The following is a 21,060-nucleotide window of genomic DNA, read 5'->3' as shown; positions in this document are numbered from 1 at the left end:
CACACACACACACACACACACACTAAAAAAACAGTGGTTATTAACTACCTCAATACTGGGCACTTAAACCCCCTTCCTTCCCAGACCAATTTTCAGCTTTTAGCGCTGTTGCAATTTGAATGACAATTGCGCGGTCATGCAACGCTGTACCTAAACCAAATTTGTTTCATTTTTTCCCCACAAATAGAGCTTTCTTTTGGTGGTATTTGATCACCGTCAGGTTTTTTCTTTTTTGGTGCACAAATAAAAGACTGAAAAGTTTGAAAAAAAAAAAAAAAAGTTTTTTTGTTTAGGTTATAAAATTTTGTAAATAGATATGTTTTTTCCTGCACTGATGAGCACTGATGATGCCGCACTGACAGGCACTGATGAGGACACACTGATGGGGTGGCACTGATGGGGTGGCACTGATGGGCACTAATAGGTAGCACTGATATGCAACACTGATGGGCACTGATATGTGGCACTGATAGATAGCACTGATATGCAGCATTGGTGGGCACTGATAGGCAGCACTGATGGGCACTGATAGGCAGCACTGATGGGCACTGATAGGCAGCACTGATGGGCACTGATAGGTGGCACTGTTGGGCGGCAATGATCGGCACTGATGGGGGGCACTGATGGGCAATAATGGTGGGCGGTGGGCAGCACTGGTGGGTGGCACTGATAGATGGCAATAACGGCACTGGTGGGCAGCACTGATAGATGGCATTGGTGGGCAACACTGATAGGGAGGGCACTGGGGGGCTCTCTGAGCCCCGTTTGCCATCCCTGGTGGCCATAGTGGGCACCCCTGGTGGTCATGGGTGGGCATCCCTGGTGGCTTAGTGGCACCCCTCCCCCCCAGGGCTGCACTGGTAATCAATGTTCTGATTACCAGCACAGACCCCCCCCTGTGATCAGTGAGTAATTAGAAATACTCACTGATCACCCCCGCAGCAGCACCGATCCTCTGATCTTCTCCTCACTGACAGGATCTGTCAGGAGGAGAAGAGATCGAAGCCATTTCAACGGCTCTATTTACATTACATGACGGCTGTGATTGGACACAGCCGTCATGTGATCAGGAGGGCCAATCACAGGGCCCTCCTGCCGAATGATGTTGCTCTGTGTCCGAGGGACACAGGCACATCGAGATTGCGCCGCTGTGCGTGCCGGCGGCGGCACGATCTCTCTCCTTCTGAAGGAAGTTCCGGAACGTCCATTCAGAAGGACGAGACTCCCGCCCGGCCGTATATTTACAATGGCCCGGGTGGGAGGTAGTTAAATACCATCAAGAAAGTTCTATCTGTCCCACAAAAAAATACCATATATAAAACTCATTTGAAGAGTGTTGGTGACTGAGTAATTGTCATTAGCACTGAACACTTAAAAACAGCCTGGAAATAATGTAAAGGGATGACTCATGCTGGTTGGTTAAAGAACTAAAGCAGGACCAATATCCTTCATATAAGTCTAAGTCTATATCAATACTTTATCTCTTGCACACAAGAAATAAGAAAAATATTTCTGAAGCTGTAAATGTTAGCAGCATGTGCTGTGCTGCTTCAGTTCAGAGTTAGTTGGCCTTTCGTTATTTGACATTTCCCAGGATGACAACATAACTTAAGCTTGTCTGCACAAAGTAATCAACATCCACGTCTGTGACAGTATCCATAATATACATTACACTATGCAAGTTCCTTCCTCCATATTAAGAAGAGATCCTCTTTTGTTTATACAAGATCTTAACCTATGGCAGTGCAATGCAAGTACTTTTTTGCAGGGGGTAAAAAAAAAAAAAAAAACACAAAGAGTTCAGACTTTTAGACATTGTAAATAAATATTAAAAAATGTATTTTTTATTTGAAATTTGAGTTCAATAGGTGGTATTATACACAATTCAATCAATATGCCACAATTCAATTCAGTATGGCTGTCCCTTGACACCAAGCTGTATCTGTTTTATAAAGGTGGTAGCATCCTTGTTTCCCTTCCCCTGAACAACATAATTGAGCAGTTCAAAGAGGAGAGGCATGAAAGACAAGGAGGAAGCAGTGCCTCACTGAATGCCAGCACACCAGCCAACTGGCATCACTTACTGAACAACTGAAATTCAGGTTGTGGACGGAGCTCTCTTTTATCTGACATATCTGTACTATATACTTTTGTATGTGTATATATGTATATACAAATCTATGACGTATAAAAGATCTTACTAAACCCTAAATCTGAGTTGTGCATAGGAGTTCACAAGTGATTTGGCTGGTTGTGTGTCCATTTAGAGAGGCATGCCTTCCAGCTGGCCCCACACCGTAGATTTGGTAAGTGATAGAAGAGCAATTAGCCAATAACTATGTACTGTGAAGGTCTACCTGACTGAACATAAATGGATTGTTTAGGTAGACCTTCCACCATTCTAGTTATGGTTCAGTATTGCAGATCCAACAGATCAAATCGAAGGAAACTGACTGGTACAACTCTGTACTTAGAAGTAAGTAATGAAAATAACAGTATAGCTGCTTGTGCGAAGCACCGAAACCTGCTTGCTGATTCCTTTCTAGTGCTCAAAATTCCCCAGCGAATTTCTTGGGTGCATGTTTAGCAATTTACAAATACTGACTTTGAGGAAGTCAGATGTGGGGGTGTTGGGTCAACAGGAGTCTAGAATCATAGGAGCCGGCACTATAATTATCTATAAACCACAGTCACTTTCAATACTTAGTTCTAAGTAGAAAGCCACATTAAGGCAAGCTTGATAATTAGGCAGTCATGATTGCGGCACAGTGCTGTTTTGCTTCCACTTTCATTCTATTGGTTTGCACTTGATTTAAATTAACACTGCTAGCTCACCAGCTGCTTTAGTATTAATCAAACTAGTATCAATGCAGCAAAAGCCATATCAAATCAAGGAAGCTAGGCCCACAGTAAACTCAATTTGGCAACAGGAGAGCGGCAATGGCACCTTGTGGCCAATGTGGGGCCATACAGTGCAGACAGGAATGGCCTTGAAGTCCTCTCATAAATGAAAGCAGCACACACTAGTGGCACTTCTACCCTCTGAGTTGCATTTTTCCTTCAGCCAGAAGTCTTCCTTTGCAAAGAGGTTACCGGAGTCTTCTCCTGGTCTGTTGCACCCTGTGTGTTACTACATGGAGGTGACAGCTGAAAACCAGTGTTCTTCATGACTACTCTTTAAAAGTCTTTCAACATTTCAGAACACATAAATTTTGTCTCTTTCTACCTCATCTAGATCATCATCCAGATACAGCAGAACCTGTGAAGTAAGGGTGTAGTTGTCAAAAGAGAGATTTATAAAACAGTTTACTACAAAGCACAGACATGAATACTATTACATTTTCACACTGAATACTGTAACTAAAAATGTGGGTTTCTTTCAAAAATGGCTTTCTTCTTGCCACTCTTTCATAAAGGCAAGGTTTGTGGAGTGCACAACTAATAGTTGTCCTGTGGACAGATTCTCCAAACTGAGCCGTGGATCTCTGCAGCTTCTCCAGAAATACCACAAGCCTCTCGGCTGCTTCTCTGATTAATGCTCTCTTTGCCCAGGCAGTTTACGTGGGCTACCATGTCTTGGTAGGTTTGCAGTTATGCCATACTCTTTCCATTTTTGGATGATGGATTGAACAGTGCTCCATGAGATCTTCAAAGCTTGGGACCTAAACCTGCTTTTAAACTTCTCCACAAGTTTATCCCTGACCTGTCTGGTGTGTTCTCTGGCCTTCATGATGTGGTTTGTTCACTAACAAACCTCTGATGGCTTCACAGAACATTTCTACTGAGATTAAATTACACACAGGTGGACTCCATTTAATAATTAGGTGACCTCTGAATGCAATTGGTTCCAGTAGACTTTAGTTAGGGGTAGAAGAGGAAATGGGGCTTAATACAAAATGTACGCCACACTTTTCAGGTATTTATTTGTAAAAATTGTTGAAAACCATTTATCATCATTTTCCTTCCACCTAACAATTATGTGCCACTTTGCGTTGGTCTATCACATAACCTCCCAATAAAATACATTTACATTTTTGGTTGTAACATGACAAAATGTGGAAAATTTCAAGGGGTATAAATAATTTTTCAAGGCACTGTATGTAAAAGACAAGGAAAGAGAAACTGTACCACCAACTAAGCATACTAGTTTATTAGCGCTTAGGCACAAATATGGCCATGCTTTCTCTGAGCTCATCACACCATTCTGGTGCCCTGCTTCCACCCTGATGATCTCCATGTGGTTCACAGCAGCCCTTCTGGTCACTGGGAAGAGACCATCTACATGAGAAAGTGCCTTGGCTGGGAAAAAGCTGCCATCTAGTGGAATTGCATTATACGTTGCTTTTTGGATCACATACTAAGTGCATATTATCATTGTATTTTTTTATGAGAACTAATAAACTACTACTCTTAGGCGGTGGTGCTGTTTTTCTTTCTTTGGCTTTTACGTAAATGTGAATCTGCAAACGGGATTCACTTCAACCCTTCTGGAAAGAATCGGCTGACGCCAACAGTGTTCATCCTTTATATTCATGGAGGAATATGGACTTTGGGATTATGAACTTGTAAAAGGATGATGTTGCACTTAAAATTTCCATTATTTCTGGACACATTTGTACATACCTGATTGAGTTTTGAGCCTTCTGGTGTTTGAATCATATTTGTGCTGGGGAGTTGACCATTTCCACATATATATATATATATATATATATATATATATATATATATATATATACAGGTCCCTCTCAAAAAATTAGCATATTGTGATAAAGTTCATCATTTTCTGTAATGTACTGATAAACATTAGACTTTCATATATTTTAGATTCATTACACACAACTGAAGTAGTGCAAGCCTTTTATTGGTTTAATATTGATGATTTTGGCATACAGCTCATGAAAACCCAAAATTCCTATCTCAAAAAATTAGCATATCATGAAAAGGTTCTCTAAACGATCTATTAACCTAATCATTTGAATCAACTAATTAACTCTAAACACCTGCAAAAGATTCCTGAGGCTTTAAAAAACTCCCAGCCTGGTTCATTACTCAAAACCGCAATCATGGGTAAGACTGCCGACCTGACTGCTGTCCAGAAGGCCATCATTGACACCCTCAAGCAAGAGGGTAAGACACAGAAAGAAATTGCTCAACGAATAGGCTGTTCCCAGAGTGCTGTATCAAGGCACCTCAGTGGGAAGTCTGTGGGAAGGAAAAAGTGTGGCAGAAAACGCTGCACAACGAGAAGAGGTGACCGGACCCTGAGGAAGACTGGGGAGAGGGAAATGCCACAATGCCTGAAGTCCAGTGTCAAGTACCCACAGTCAGTGATGGTCTGGGGTGCCATGTCAGCTGCTGGTGTTGGTCCACTGTGTTTTATCAAGGGCAGGGTCAATGCAGCTAGCTATCAGGAGATTTTGGAGCACTTCATGCTTCCATCTGCTGAAAAGCTTTATGGAGATGAAGATTTCATTTTTCAGCACGACCTGGCACCTGCTCACAGTGCCAAAACCACTGGTAAATGGTTTACTGACCATGGTATTACTGTGCTCAATTGGCCTGCCAACTCTCCTGACCTGAACCCCATAGAGAATCTGTGGGATGTTGTGAAGAGAAAGTTGAGAGACGCAAGACCCAACACTCTGGATGAGCTCAAGGCCGCTATGGAAGCATTCTGGGCCTCCATAACACCTCAGCAGTGCCACAGGCTGATTACCTCCATGCCACGCCACATTGAAGCAGTCATTTCTGCAAAAGGATTCCCGACCAAGTATTGAGTGCATAACTGAACATAATTTTTTGAAGGTTGACTTTTTTTGTATTAAAAACACTTTTCTTTTATTGGTCGGATTAAATATGCTAATTTTTTTAGATCGGAATTTTGGGTTTTCATGAGCTGTATGCCAAAATCATCAATATTAAAACAATAAAAGGCTTGCACTACTTCAGTTGTGTGTAATGAATCTAAAATATATGAAAGTCTAATGTTTATCAGTACATTACAGAAAATAATGAACTTTATCACAATATGCTAATTTTTTGAGAGGGACCTGTATGTCTACAAATTCCATAGCCCATTTTAGGATTGAGCAAAATAGGGTGAATATATTCCCACACAGTGGGACCATTGGCAAAAAATGTTCCTCTTAACAGAAAGTTGGATCACAGCAGCAGCAAAAAAAAAAAAAAAAAAAAAAAAAAAGAAAGAAAAGGCTGAATAGAAGAAGATACTTTTTTTTTTTTTTAATTAGGAAGACATATCTGAATACTTTTTTTTGCATTCAAACCAGAGTTCAGAATATGTAAATGCTTTCATTTTGGGAATCCTTTCACTGCTGAACTGTCCTGCAAATACTAGTACCTGACACTGAAACAAGTATGCAGATTAGGAGCTCTGACTTTACCCTGACTTCCCTTATCTGTACAGGTTTGTCGAACTTTAAAAGCCTTTGACCCAATAGTATAGTTAAACACACCTTAGGCCAGAGCAAGATATGGGCCGGGCCCTTGACCTTCATTCTTGTACATACTTCGGTGAAATTACCATTCCCAAACCTTATTTTTCCCCCAAGCAGCTAACATGTTCATTCATATACCTCCTATTAGGTTAACCCATAACTATCAAAACCTCTCCTCTGTATTTAACCCCCCACTCCCACTACTCCTATAGCTCCCTCCATGTTGCCTGGTTTGACCTTGTTTAGATATAAATAGGTTTACTGTGCTATCTACTAATTGCAGTTGACTATTATGTAAGACAATGAGAAAACTCACAAGGAAGGAACCGAACATCGCAATGGAGGAGAGAAAATGCCAGATGTCATGGTCATCGAAGAATCCAAGCAATATGCACTCTCTGTTGTGTTCACGAGATTCAGCTGGGGTTTTCTGAACATAGAACAAACAGTTAAAAAAAAAAGCAGCACTGAAGAGAATATATTTAAAGCAGAGATTTGTAGACTACCACTTGCCACATGAAAAAGAGCTGATGGATGGCAGAAAAAAGGCCAAGTGGTCCATCAAGTCTTGTCCTTTATTTATTTTAGGTACTTTTATAGCGCCCTCAATTTACACAGCACTTTAGATATACATTATACATTCACATTACTCCTTGCCCTCAAGGAGCTTATCATCTAAGGTCCCTAACTCACATTCATAAATACACATACTAGGGCCAATTTAGACAGGAGCCAGTTAACCTACCAACATGTCTTTGGCGTGTAGGAGGAAACCGGAGTACCCGGAGAAAACTCACTCAGGCACAGGGAGAACATGCAACATCCAGGCAGGTAGTGTCTTGGCTGAAGTTCGAACCGGCCACCCTAGTTGTTGCTAGGCAGAAATGCTAACCACTTAGCCACTGTGCTGACCATTTGTTTTACAGAGCTATTATTTGCCCCAAGCATGCTTACTCTCACTGTCTCATTATCCCTGCTGGAAGTCTATTTCAAGTACAAGTTACTTTTGCTGAAAAAATTACCATAAAATTAATTTCTCTGATGTTCGTTGACTGACTCAGCTCCTCATCTTCTTGGCTATGTGCGTTATGCTGCCCCCTACAGGAGTAGGACACTAGGCAGGAAAGAACGTGACTATGCCTATGGGGCAGTCCCAGGGTATACTCCTACTCTGCTATGAGTACTCATTTTGTTACAAGCAATGTCAAAAGAAAAAGCCCAAGCTCCATAGAGGGGTGGGTGCTGTGTCCGTCAATGAACATCAGAAAAAAATAGGATTTTTCCTTCAACTTAACTGTAAAATCCTTTTCTTCGAGTTCATCACTGGACACAGAGCCGGTAATAATGAGTATCTGGGTTATACGCTACCTTTAGGTGATTGGACACTGGCAACTGACAGAAGTTCCTCCCATTCAACCACTCCCATACAAGAAGAACCTCCATTTTTGAATCAAGCAATGAAGATCCCAGAAAAGAGGGGAGGGACCTCTGTGTCCCGTGATGTACTCCAATAAAATAATTTTACAGGTAAGTTAAAAGGAAAAATCCCATTTTCTTTATCGCACATCACGGGACACAGAACCAGTAATAATGACTATGTGGGATGTCCTAAAGCAATGCACATGAAGGGAGGGAACACAGTAACCCCAAAATTGCCTCTGGGCAAAGAAAGAGCTTATACTACTGCCTGAAGTATGCTACATCCAAACTGAGCCCCTTCTCGGTTTTTTACATCCATTTGGTAAAACTTTGTGAATGTATGAACTGAAAATCAGGTAGCAGCTTTACAAATCTAAACCATAGACACCTGATGATGCACTGCCCATGAAGCACTTACCCTCCTGGTTGAGTGAGCTTTTAACCTAAAGGGTGGAATTTTACCCTTTAAGCCACATGCCTGAGCAATCACTTGACAAATCCACTTGGAAATAGTGGAACTAGTTGCTGCTTAGCCTTTCTTAGGCCCTTCTGGCAGGATAAAGAAAGCATCAGTACTACGAATTAGTGCTGACGTTTTAAAATAAACTTTGACTGCTTGTACTACATCAAGAGAATGCAACAATTTCTCCTCCGTAGTCCGAGGACATGGAAAAAAGGAAGGTAGAACAATATCTTGGGTTAGATAAAAAAACTGGAAACTACCTTAGGAAAAAAAAGGCCGGATGAGGGCGTAAGACCACCCGGTCCATGAAGGATCAAAAATAGCTCTTTGCAGGAAAGGCCTGACAATTCCGACACCCTTCTAGCCAAGGTTATGGCAACCAAAAAGACCAATTTCCTTATCAAGAGAACCAAGGGCATATGCCTGATAGGCTCAAAGGGTTGCTTTTGTAGCACAGAGAGCACAAGATTTAAGTCCCAAGGACATAGGGGTGGCTTGACTGGCGGAACAGTGCGAATCACACCTTGCAAAAAAGCCTGCACCAAGGAGTGTGTTGCCAATTGTTTCTGAAAGAAAATAGACGAGGCAGAGATCTGCCCCTAATGGTTCCTAATGCCAGGTTCAAGTCCACTCCTATTTGAAGAAAAGAAAGAATTCTTCCAATGACATATTTACGAGGATGCCACCTCTTGGATTCACACCAAGAAATGTAGGATCTCCAGACCCTATATTAGATTCTCCAAGAGACAGGTTTTCCTAGAGACAGGCATTTGTCAGCGTAGCCAGAGCTGGACCAGAGACCCCACGATCTTTTAAGATTCTGGTCACAATAGCTAAACTGTCAGATTTAGCGACTGTAAAGTAGGGTGGAATATGGGACCTTGGGAGGGCAGGTCTGGGCGACATGGGAGCAACCATAGCTCCTCCGCTGCTTATTTTACGATTTCCGCGAACCAAGGTCTCCTGAGCCAAGCTGGAGCCACTAGGATCCCCGGCTTCCCCTTCACCTGAATTCTGCTCAACAGACGTGGCAAAAGTTGGAGCAGAAGGAATGCATAGATTAAGTTGAACCGAAACCAAGGAATCACTAAGGCATCTGTTATGATCGAGAACGGATCCCTGGTTCTGGAAACAGACTTGTCGAGCTTGTTGTTGAACCTCGACTTCAAAAGATCTACGTTGGGAGTATCCCAACATTGGCAGATCAGTTAAAAGACCTCGGGATGCAGGGACCACTCCCCTGGAATCAACGGCTGGCGACTTAGAAAGTCTGCCTGCCAGTTGTCCACCCCCAGGATGAAAACCGCTGACAGACATGGAACATGACTCTCTACCCAAGACAGGATCTGGTTCCACCTCCTACTGCACTGATTGGCTTCTGGTTCCCCCCTGATGGTTGATATAAGCCACCAGAGTCGCGTTGTCCAAATGAATCCTGATAGGGCACTCCCGTAGTCTGGTCGTCCAAGAAACCAGTGCCAAACGGCTGCTCGGACCTCCAAGATGTTGATGGGTAAAACCTTTCCTACATGATGAGACCACCTTCCCTGGATAGAGAATTCCACCAGGACCGCTCCCCAGCCAACAAGGCTGGCGTCTTTACTACCTTCCAGGTCACAGGTAGAAAAGATTTCACCTTGCTTAGGTTGCTGAGGACCAGTCACCAGGTCAGATCCGGTCTTACTCTTGGGGAAAGAAACATTTGGAATCCAGAGCTCAGTTTATTGTTCCAAGCGGACAGAATACTATTCTGGAACAGTCCGGAGTGGAATTGCACCTAAGGGACTGCTTCGAATGAGGACACCATCTTGCCAAGCAGTCTCATGCACAGCCGTATAGAGGGAAACTTTTTACCTCTTACCAACTGCACCAGACCCTTCAAGGCCAGAACCTTTTTTGATAGTAGGAAAATCTTTGCCTGAGCAGTATCGAGAATCAGACCCAAATATTCTACAATTTGAACAGGCCTTAAAGCCAACTTTTCTAAGTTTACAACCCAACCCAGATTTTCTAAGAACTGGACGGTCCGAGAAACATCCCATCTTAGACCCAGTCCTGAACGATTCTTGATAAGCAGGTCATCTAGGTAACCCTCTACTGAGATGACCTGAGACCTTAGAAGAGCCAACACCGGGGCCAAGACTTTTGTAAACACCCGGGGAACTGTGGCCATACCGAACGGCAGACCCACAAACTGAAAATGAGACTGCTCTACTGCAAAATGCAAAACCTCTGATGGAGCCTGAAAATTGGTACATGGGAGGTATGCATCCTTGATATCTATGGAAGCCAGAAAATCTCCTCTTCCTAACTACCAAAAAGTGGATTGATTCCTTGTAAAAAGACCAAATGATGAGATACTAGTTCACAGCTTTGAGATATGGAATGGGTCTTATCTCACCATTTGGTTTTGGCACTGTAAAAAGATCTGAGTAAAAACCAGTGACCTTTTCGCTGGTTGAAACCTCCATAATCACGCCCTGCACCAACAAATGTTCCAGAGCCTGGAACAAGGACTTCTTTTTCACTGGGCAAACAGGGACATTTGAACCCAGAAACCGAGAAGGAGGAAACTCTTGAAACTCTATCATGTAGCCCCAAGCCACTGTGGACAAGACCCACCTGTCCTTCACCACTCCCTCACAAATTTCTGAGAACTGTAGGAGCCTTCCCCCACCCGAACGAGTGGGCGCGCCCCTTAATAAGGCGGATTTGGAACCGGATTTAACAGGCCTTTGGACCCAGGGTTTTTTCTGACCTTGATTTTGAGGTCTTCTAAAACCGGATGGCTGAGGCCATCAGAAATGCTTAGAAGCTGATGTGTTAGGAGGTACCCGAACACTTGGAGCTTTAAAAGATGGATGTTTAATCCTCCTTTTAACCGGAAACAATGCTCTTTTTCCAAATGAAATCATCTGGATGTATTTATCCAGATCCTCACCAAAGAGACGTTTCACAGAAGAAATAGTAGCATCTACCTCATGAATTTCTCCTCCATAGGATTAGGCAAAGAAAATCTCTTTGGAGGCATGAACAACCTGTCAGGATGATCCCAATCCTCATACACCTGCTGTTCCAGGCATTGGAGGTAGCAACAATACCTGATAAGTGTAATGGCTCAGATTGACAGTAGGTTCATGCCTCGCAGGGGAAGATAGCACAGCGGGAGCCAAACTAGGACTATTTAATCCTGATGCAGGAAAACTTCTTCCTTTCCCTGCTGCCCCCCTCCACTTATTTTTCTGGAAGACATTGCTACACATAAAGTAAGACCCAGAAGTAAGGCAACAACCTGTTGCACAAAAGGTAGACAAAAACTGTGATCAAGCACTGTACAGCTATCACAGAACAACTACCCTTCTCCTACCATTTGCCCAACCCTTCAAATTCACATGCCCAAACAAACTGCAACCTGCTCTGTGTCCCATAGGTCCCGGTCAGCAGCTCAGCTTAGCAGACAAATAGTCTCATCCAGCCAGCAGCACCGCTTAGAAGAGTGAGAGGCGATCCAGGTGCATGACCGTGACATCATCTGTGCGTGCCCATAGAGATATATGGAGAAACAGAGCGAAGCTGACTGGAGAGTCCAGACACAGAAGGTACACAGGCACAATACATTTCTGCCAAACAGCGACACTTAGTGGCCAAAACACAATACTACAGCCCAGGAGAGAAATTGTGCAATCACTTCCCTGCAAACTTTTTTTTTTTTTTTTTTAAAGAGAGGGGAAAAAGGAACAGACTTACCAGTCCCACTGCAGGGTCCTATACAGAACCCAAACTTCACCCATCACAGCGGGCTTTGTCAATCAGACCTTTAAAAGGACCGTTTCCTGTTTTTCATGGGGTCCACACCCTTGGACCTGTAGAGCACCCTGCTGGCAAACTCCTTGGGATAAAAAAATAACCAGGGTTCCATTTATCAGAGTCCAGCTCCCAGATGGGTCACATTACAGGCAAAACCTCAGGTCTTCTTAGCCGAGGCTCTGGTACCATTCACTTAGCACTTAGCCATCCGAATGGATCCAATCAATACGCCCTCTTACTGGGACATCATTTAAGATTGAAGAGCTTTTTAACAGCCATGACCACCACCTTCAAGATACCGGCGAAAAAACTGAGGTTCTTCCTGTATGGACGGGTTATATTGGAGGAACTTTCTGTCTATGGGTTGCCAGTGTCCAATCACCTAAAGATAGCATATAACCCATATAGTCATTATTACAGGCTCTGTGTCCTGTGATGTACGATAAAGAAATGGATTTTATGGTAAGTCTAAAAACGGAATTTTTGTAAAATCTTACCTGTAAAATTCCTTTCTCTGAGTCCTCCGACAGTCGCCGCCTCTTCATATTCGTCACATATGGGGTATTAGACTTTGCTCCGAAGGAGTAGCTAGGCAACAGAATATGTTAACATTAAAGCTTTTAACATATCCCACCCTCAAGGGGTGGTCCCCTCAGTCAATACCCTCCTACTTCCTGCAACCATATCTCAGTTTCAGTGGAATAGCAGTAGAGTATACAACCAAACCCCAAAAGAGGGGCGGGGGCGGCGACTGTCGGAGGACTCAGAGAAAGGAATTTTACAGGTAAGATTTTACAAAAATTCCGTTTTCTCTTACGTCCTCCGACAGTCGCCGCCTCTTCATATTCGTCACATATGGGGACGTCCCAAAGCAGTGCAAACATGAGGGGTGGGAATCGCATCCGCGCCGAAAGGCAACGCAGTCTCCGCATCAAAGAAAGGAACCTTACCAAAGGAAGGAAACCAGCTGGGCTACAGGAAAAACAAGTGCTCAACAGGAGCAACAACCCAGGAAAAGACAAATAACCAGGGGATAAAAAACTTATCCCAACAGCCAGAGGTCCCCAACAAGGGACCCTAGGGAATTGCCGCACTAAGAACCTTGCGGCCAAAGGAAGCATCCGCCGATGCCTGAACATCTACTTTGTAGAATTTTGTGAAAGTATGCACGGTCGACCAGGTCGCCGCCTTACACACCTGGGCTACAGAAGCCCCACGACGACAGGCCCAAGACGTACTCAGAGATCTAGTAGAGTGCGCCTTCACAGGCACAGGGGGAACCTTCCCCTGCAAAGCATAGGCCTGTTCAATGGTCTGCCTGATCCATTTGGCGATGGTAGAGGCCGACGCCGCCATGCCCTTCCGAGGACCCTCTGGAAGAACAAACAAGGAATCCGTCTTTCGAAAAGACTCAGTCGATTTAAGGTAAACCCTTATCGCCCGAACAACATCCAAAGAATGTAATCTCACCTCCTTTGGATGTTTAGGCTTCGCGCACAGCGAAGGCAAGACAATATCCTCATTAAGATGGAATTCCGAAACTCGCTTCGGAAGAAAAGAAGGATTAGGTCGCAAGACCACCTTATCCAAATGAACAACCAGATACGGAGACTTGCAGGACAAAGCCGCCAGCTCCGACACTCTGCGAGCCGAAGTGATCGCAACCAAAAAGGCGACCTTTTTGGACAACACAGACAACGAGATCTCCCTGATCTGTTCAAAAGGAGCACGTTGTAACACAGATAGAATGAGATTCAAGTCCCAAGGGGGCCGAGGATCCCTCCTAGGAGGAACCAGATGCCGCACTCCCTGAACAAAAGTGCCAACCAAGGAGTTGGAAGCCACGGGACATTGAAACAGAACGGCCAGCGCAGACACCTGACCCTTTATCGTAGCCAGCGCCAAACGCTGATCGACACCCGTTTGAAGGAAGGACAGCACTCGGGAAACCGAGTACGTGCAGGGTGAAAACCCCCTGGACTCACACCAGGCAAAATAGGCCTTCTAAGTACGGTAATAAACCTTCCCCGAGGAAGACTTCCTCGCGTTGATCAAGGTATGAACGACCTCTGGGGAGAGACCCTTCTCCTTCAGGACCTCGGTCTCAACAGCCAGGCCGTCAAAGCCAGCGACTGTAAAGCAGGATGGTATATCGGTCCTTGAGACAGGAGATCGTCTCGAAGAGGCAGACGCCACGGGGCGTCGACCGCCAGATTCACGAGGTCTGCGTACCAGGACCGGCGAGGCCAGTCCGGTGCCACAAGAATCACCGTGCTGCGTTCCGAGTGTAACCTGCGAAGGAACCTGGACAGCAACTGAATCGGTGGAAACGCGTACATCAGCCTGTACTGATGCCACGGGGCCACTAACGCGTCCGACGCGTCTGCCCGAGGGTCGCGCGTCCTTGCCACGAACCTTCTCACCTTGTTGTTGAGACGAGACGCGAACAGGTCCACATCTGGAAGACCCCACTTCGCGCACAACATCTGGAAGACAGCCGGGTGGAGGGACCATCCCCCCTGATCCAGGGTCTGGCGACTCAGATAGTCCACCTGCCAGTTCTCCACCCCCGGAATGTGAACCGCCGTTATCGCCGGGACATGAGTCTCGGCCCAAGACAGAATGTCGGCCACTTCTCGAGCCGCTCGGGCACTCCTGGTGCCCCCTTGGTGGTTGATGTAGGCCACCGCCGTGGCATTGTCCGTCTGCACCCGAACCGGGCAGCCCTGCAGCCGGTCCGTCCAGCGATGAAGACAGAGATTTATAGCACGCAATTCCAGAATGTTGATCGGAAGGGAGGACTCCCCCTCCGACCAAGTCCCCTGGGCGGGCAGAACGCCCAGAACACCACCCCAGCCCGACAGGCTGGCATCCGTGGTGATTACCGTCCACGAGATAGGACGAAACGACTTGCCCCCGGACACCATCGGGGACTGGAGCCACCACAGAAAGTCTCTTCTGGTGCGATGACTCAACGAGATTTGAAGATCCAGAGATTGAGGTCGCCCGTCCCACATGGACAGGATCTCCGCTCGGAGACCCTGCGTGTGAAACTGGGCGAAGGGAATCGCCTCGAAGGCCGAGACCATCAATCCCAGACATCTCATGCACTTCCGCAGAGACGAATGCGGAACGTCCCTGAGGGACCTGACTTCCTCCTGAAGAGTTCTGAGTTTATCTTCCGGCAGGAAGACCTTCGCCTGCACCGAGTCCAGAAACATTCCCAGGTAGGGAAGACGAACCGACGGACTCAGTGTCGACTTTGGAAAATTTATCGTCCAACCAAACTCCTGCAGAGTTTGCATCGTGACAGACAGGTCCTTCTCCAGACCCTGGCTGGTCGCAGACTGAACCAGAATGTCGTCCAGATACCCCAGGACAGAAATGCCCTGGGCCCTCAATAATGCCAGAACCGGTGCAAGCACCTTGGTGAAGACCCGCGGAGCCGAGGCGAGACCAAAAGGCAACGCCACGAACTGGTAGTGATCCTCCGCAATGGCAAATCGAAGGTACCTCTGGTGACCCTCGAAAATGGGGATGTGAAGATACGCATCCTTCAAATCGATGGAGGCCATGAATTCCCCCGGAACCAGGGCAGCCACCACCGACCGCAGGGATTCCATGCGGAACTTGCGAACCCGCACAGAGCGGTTCAGAGCCTTCAAGTCCAGAATTGGACGAACCTTGCCCTCCTTTCTGGGCACGGTGAACAGATTGGAATAAAACCCCCGAAATCTGTCCCGATGAGGCACCGGAACTACCACTCCCTGAGCCCTCAGGTCCCGCACCGCCAGGTGCAGTTCCCGTAAACGCTCTGGAGACAGTTGAAGATTTGAGGGAAAAAATCTGCTCTCCGGCCGAGAGAGAAACTCGATCTTGTAACCAGATCGAACGATCTCCTGAACCCATCTGTCCCGCACGCGGGCCAACCAGGGCTGAAGAAAACCGAGCAAGCGTTCCCCCACCCTAAAACTGGGTGAGGGCGCCCCTTCAGGCCGCACTGTTATGGGCTGCGGATCCGGATTGACCGGACTTCTGTTTTCCAGACCAGGGCTTCTTCTGAGAGCCTTGACCTTTGAACGGTTTGCCCTTGTAGTGCGACCGAAAGGCACGAAAGGACCCCTGAGGGGGCCGAAAATTAGCATGCTTCTTCCCAGAAGCCCCCTTAGCCTTGGGGAAATGGGGCAAGAGAGTGCTCTTACCTCCGGTGATCCCCTTAATCAACACATCCAAGGACTCCCCAAAAAGGCGAGACCCATCATAAGGCAGATTGGCTAAGGTCTTACGTGAAGACTGGTCCACCGACCAACATTTCAACCAAACCAGGCGGCGAGACAACACCGCCACGCTGTGCACACGTGCAGCCAACGGGACTAGGTCCAAGTCCGCATCACACAGATACATGACACCCTGGTGGATTTGATCCACCATATCCAGGGTCGCCGGCGAGGCCGAATTGGCCACTAGGACGCGCCTAAGCATCTGCGTCCAACTTGCGACCGCCTGGGCCGCCATGAGAGAGGCAAACAGAGCCTTAAGCATAGAACCCGTAACAGAATAAGTATGACGGGCAAGAGACTCCAATCTCCTATCAGTGGCATCACGGAACACAGGGGAATCCTCTGCAGGAATCGCAGTGGATTTGTTTAAAACCGCAATTGCGTGATCCACTGGGGGTGGCACACACCACCTTTCATCAGTGGAAGGCGAGAAAGGATAACGCAGCTTGAACCTACTTGGTACAGCAAAAGGTTTGCGCAGATTGCGCCATTGTTCCTTAACAGCGCGCTGAAAATCATCATTGCAGGGAAAAACCTGCGGCGTCCTGCGTTTTCTCTGCGTCCCATAAGCCGCCAAGGCAGCGGGGGGACACACTTCATCCTGCAAACGCAGCGTTTTTTTTATGGAAGCAATCAATTCATCCATGATTGCAAGCTCTTCAGGCGAGCCAGGGGGAGAATTATCAACCCCTTCAACTTCAGCCTCCACCTCGGTCCCCACTAGATCCAGGGAGGAGCGGGACCCCGATAAGGAGGCCCCCGCCATAACAGCCCCATCACCTTCACCCTCACCCTCAGAATCAGAGGAAAGAGAAACTCTGGGTCTTTTAGTAGATTGAGCAGCCACCAGCATCTGCACCTGAGCAGCAAGGCCAGCCACAATAGTGGCTAAATCCCCCCCTGGGGGGGGAAACAGCGGTCCCCTGGCTTTCCACCAAGGCGGTAGGAAATTTGCCCTCCTGAGAATCCATTGCCCCTATCACAAATGCCGGATAATAAAGGGTTAACTGCCCCTTTAACAAGCGCGGCGAGCGCAGCCCACCGCACCACACACAAGCACAATGAGACCCCCACAGGGACAATAAAACTGACACAGGCAATGGATAAGAAGGATATAACCTGAGGAGACCCTCGCCGCTGCTGCTGCCTCGATCGGTGTTCCTGGAGAAGAGGAAGTGATGCTGCCAGGGCGCTCTAAGAAAGCCTATGGGAGGCTACAAGAAAATGGCCGCCATGCATGTAGAACATGCGGCCGGAGCGAGAGTAGGCAAAATGGCGCAGTTTGGCGCCGAAACCGCCGCTCCACAGTACAGTAATGCACACGTCATCCATGTATAAAAAAACATGTCAGATGGCCGTAGCGATCGCTGTATAGTGCCCAAACATGCCACAAAACATGCCCCACAGCACACAGCTTCTCACACTGACAAGGCTGACACACACAGTGTCACACAGCTCCCCCCCCCCCCCTGCAGCCCACAGCATGCAGCCGAGTGATAGGGAGACAAACAGTGTGAACAGAGGCAGGTTACACAGTCCCAGACTGACACCCCCCCAGACAGACAGGTCCCCACATAGATACACTTACCTCACAATGGCGCGGGGGACCCGCACAGGCGAACAAGCCGCTGCACATGAGGCAGGGAGAGTCGCACAGAATGGGGGTTAAGAAACCGCACAGCGTCCAGTGAGGTAGTGAGGTAGCCACCTCACCAATCATCCCTGCACCGAACAGGGATGGGTCGTTCACTGTGCCAGGAGCGTTACCTGGCTGAACGCTCGATGGCAGGCTGGGAAGCCACTGACCCACGACCAGGGGGATCAGCCCGAGACCCAGCCCGCATGATCCTCTTCATCCGAAGAACTAACTAATGCTGACAAAAAGAACAGCTAAGTAAAGGTAGAGAGAAAACTCAAACAAAAAATCAAAAAAGAAGAAAGTCTGGGGCACAAAGCCCCAGCACAGAGAGAGCCAGCCACTCCTGACAAGCTAGACATTGAAACTGAGATATGGTTGCAGGAAGTAGGAGGGTATTGACTGAGGGGACCACCCCTTGAGGGTGGGATATGTTAAAAGCTTTAATGTTAACATATTCTGTTGCCTAGCTACTCCTTCGGAGCAAAGTCTAATACCCCATATGTGACGAATATGAAGAGGCGGCGACTGTCGGAGGACGTAAGAGAAATCCCATTTTCTTTTTCGTTCATTGAGAGACACAGCTCCTCATCATCTTGACTATGTGGGACATCCCAAAGCAGTGTCAAACATGAGGGGTGGGAACAGCAAGAAAACAAAAATACTTCCCAAGGCTAAACATAGCCAACCAGGTAACATGGAGCTCAACCATAAAACAACTGGAGCTCACCTGAAAAAAATTAAAACACCCTTAAAGAGGACCAAGTCCTCTAAACAGCAGCCTGCAAAACCTTGCTGCCGAAGGAAGCATCCGCAGATGCCAACACATCACCTTTATAAAACTTTGTGAAAGTGTGCACAGACGACCAGGTAGCCGCCTTGCAAATCTGCATCACTGATGCCTGATGACGGAAAGCACTAAGCGCCTGAGTAGAGTGTGCCTTAACAGGGAAAGGAGGAACCTGACCCTTAATGGAATAAGCCTGAACCACAGTCTGTCTGATCCATCTGGAAATGATCGCAGCAGAAGCAGCCAACCCTTTGTGAGGTCCATCCGTGAGGGCATATAGTGAGTGACTTTCTAAAAGACTCAGCAGCTGTCAGGTACACCCTTATTGCCCGAACCACATTGAGGGAATGCAAGGCAATTTCCTTAGGATGCTTAGGCCTGGGACACAGGGAGGACAACACAATGTCTTCATTCAAATGAAAATCAGATGACCTTTGGAAGGAACGATGGACATGGACGAAGAACCATCTTATCCCTGTGAACCACCAGGTAAAGCGAACAAAAAGACAGTGCCACCAGCTCTGACACCCTGCGCGCAGAAGTAATAGCCACCAAAAAGGCCACCTTCTGGGACAATGTAAGCAGGTCAACCTCCTGAATGTTTTCATAGGGAGGCTTCTGGAGAACTGACAAGACCAAATTGAGGTCCCACGGCAGTAATGGGGGACCGCACTGGGGGAACAAAGTGTCTCACTCCCTGGAGAAAGGTACGCACCAAGGAGTTTGTGGCTTAGGACGTTGAAAGAAAACCAAAGCCCAAACATGGCCCTTGATGGTACTCAAGGCCAGGTGCTGCTAAACCCCTCATTGGAAGAAGGCCAAGATCCGAGTCACCGAAAAGGAGCGAGGGTGAACCCTGAGGGATTCACACCACACAATGCAAGTCTTCCAAGTACGATGGTAAATCTTCCTAGAAGTAGATTTTCCAGCTTTTAACAGCATAGGAATCGTTGAGTCAGACAACCCTTTACCCTTCAGCACCTGGCTTTTAACAGCCAAGCTGTCAAAGCCAGCGACTGTAAAGTAGGATGGATGATTGGCCCTTGCGACAACAGATCTTCCCTGTGAGAAAGTTTCCATGGAGCAACGGCGACCAGCCGTACCAGATCAGTGTACCAAGACCGGCAAGGCCAGTCTGGAGCCACTAGGATGACCGGAATCCCTTCTGCCTCGATCCAGCGCAGAAGTCCCAGCAGAAGCTTGAGAGGAGGAAAAGTGTAAATCAGGCGATACCAACTCCAAGGAGCCACTAATGCCTCTGTGGCGTCGCTTAGAGTATCCTGGGACAGTGCCACAAACCTCTGCATTTTCCTGTTGAGGCGAAAGGCCAACAGATCCACTTCGGGAGTACCCCACCGGAGACACAACTGATAAACTACCTCCGGATGAAGTGACCATTCACCCATGGCCAACCTGTCGACTGAGGTAATCCGCCTGCTAATTTTCCACCCCTGGAATTAGCACAGCAGAGGGGGCTGGAACAAATCGTTCTGCCTACCTTCGAATGCTGGCTACTTCCCGAGCCACCAGGGCACTTCTCGTGCCCCCTTAGTGATTGACATAAGTCACAGCCGCGGCATTGTCTGATTGAATCCGTACCGGACACCCCTGAAGACAACATGTCCAATGATCCAGACAGAGTCTGATCGCTCGGAGTTCCAGTTCATTGATCGGTAGCCTGGACTTTTCCAGAGTCCAGACCCCCTGAGCACACTCTGTGCTGAGGACGCCTCCCCACTCTGACAGGCTGGCATCCGTGGTGACGACCGTCCATTACAGGGGAAGAAAATTTGCTCTGAAGAAATGTAGGAGAACGAAGCCACCAACCAGAGACCCCCTCGTACTCCAGGTCAACAGAATCAGATTGTCTAGAGACAAGAAGGATTCTTGTTCCATTTCCCCAGAATCTCTTTTTGCAGAGCTCTCGTATGGAACTGTGCAAATGGAACCGCCTCGAAGATAGACATCATCAGGCCCAGTACCCACATGCAAGGATGAAGAGATGACCATCTGCTGGACAGCAGAAGCTGAACTGCCTCCTGCAATTTCTGAAGTTTTTCCAGAGAAAGAAACACTCTGGCGGAGGCCCAATCCAGAGTCAGACCCAGATAGTCCAGGCTTGTGAAAGGAACCAGAACAGACTTCCGAAGATTCAGAACCCAACTGAATTCCCTCAGAGTTCGCGGAGTAATCTCCAAGTTGTCCAA

General features: G+C 47.1%; 1 protein-coding gene across 1 annotated transcript in view; it reads right to left on the bottom strand.

Moving 5' to 3' along the window:
* Positions 1 to 2,577: 2,577 nt before the first annotated feature.
* SIDT2 (SID1 transmembrane family member 2) overlaps positions 2,578 to 21,060 on the bottom strand; it is a 178,141-nt gene continuing 159,658 nt past the window's right edge. Inside the window, exons 25-26 of the mRNA XM_082273437.1 lie at positions 6,775 to 6,888; positions 2,578 to 3,259 (exon numbers count right to left, since the gene is read on the bottom strand). Of these exons, the coding sequence (XP_082129563.1) occupies positions 3,197 to 3,259; positions 6,775 to 6,888 (177 nt within the window). The 3' untranslated portion in view covers positions 2,578 to 3,196. The remainder of the gene's footprint in view (positions 3,260 to 6,774; positions 6,889 to 21,060) is intronic.

This window comes from Pelophylax lessonae (assembly GCF_965119305.1).
Source record: "Pelophylax lessonae genome assembly, chromosome: 12".
NCBI classification, from domain to species: Eukaryota; Metazoa; Chordata; class Amphibia; order Anura; family Ranidae; genus Pelophylax; species Pelophylax lessonae.
This window is presented reverse-complemented; position numbering and strand designations above follow the sequence as displayed.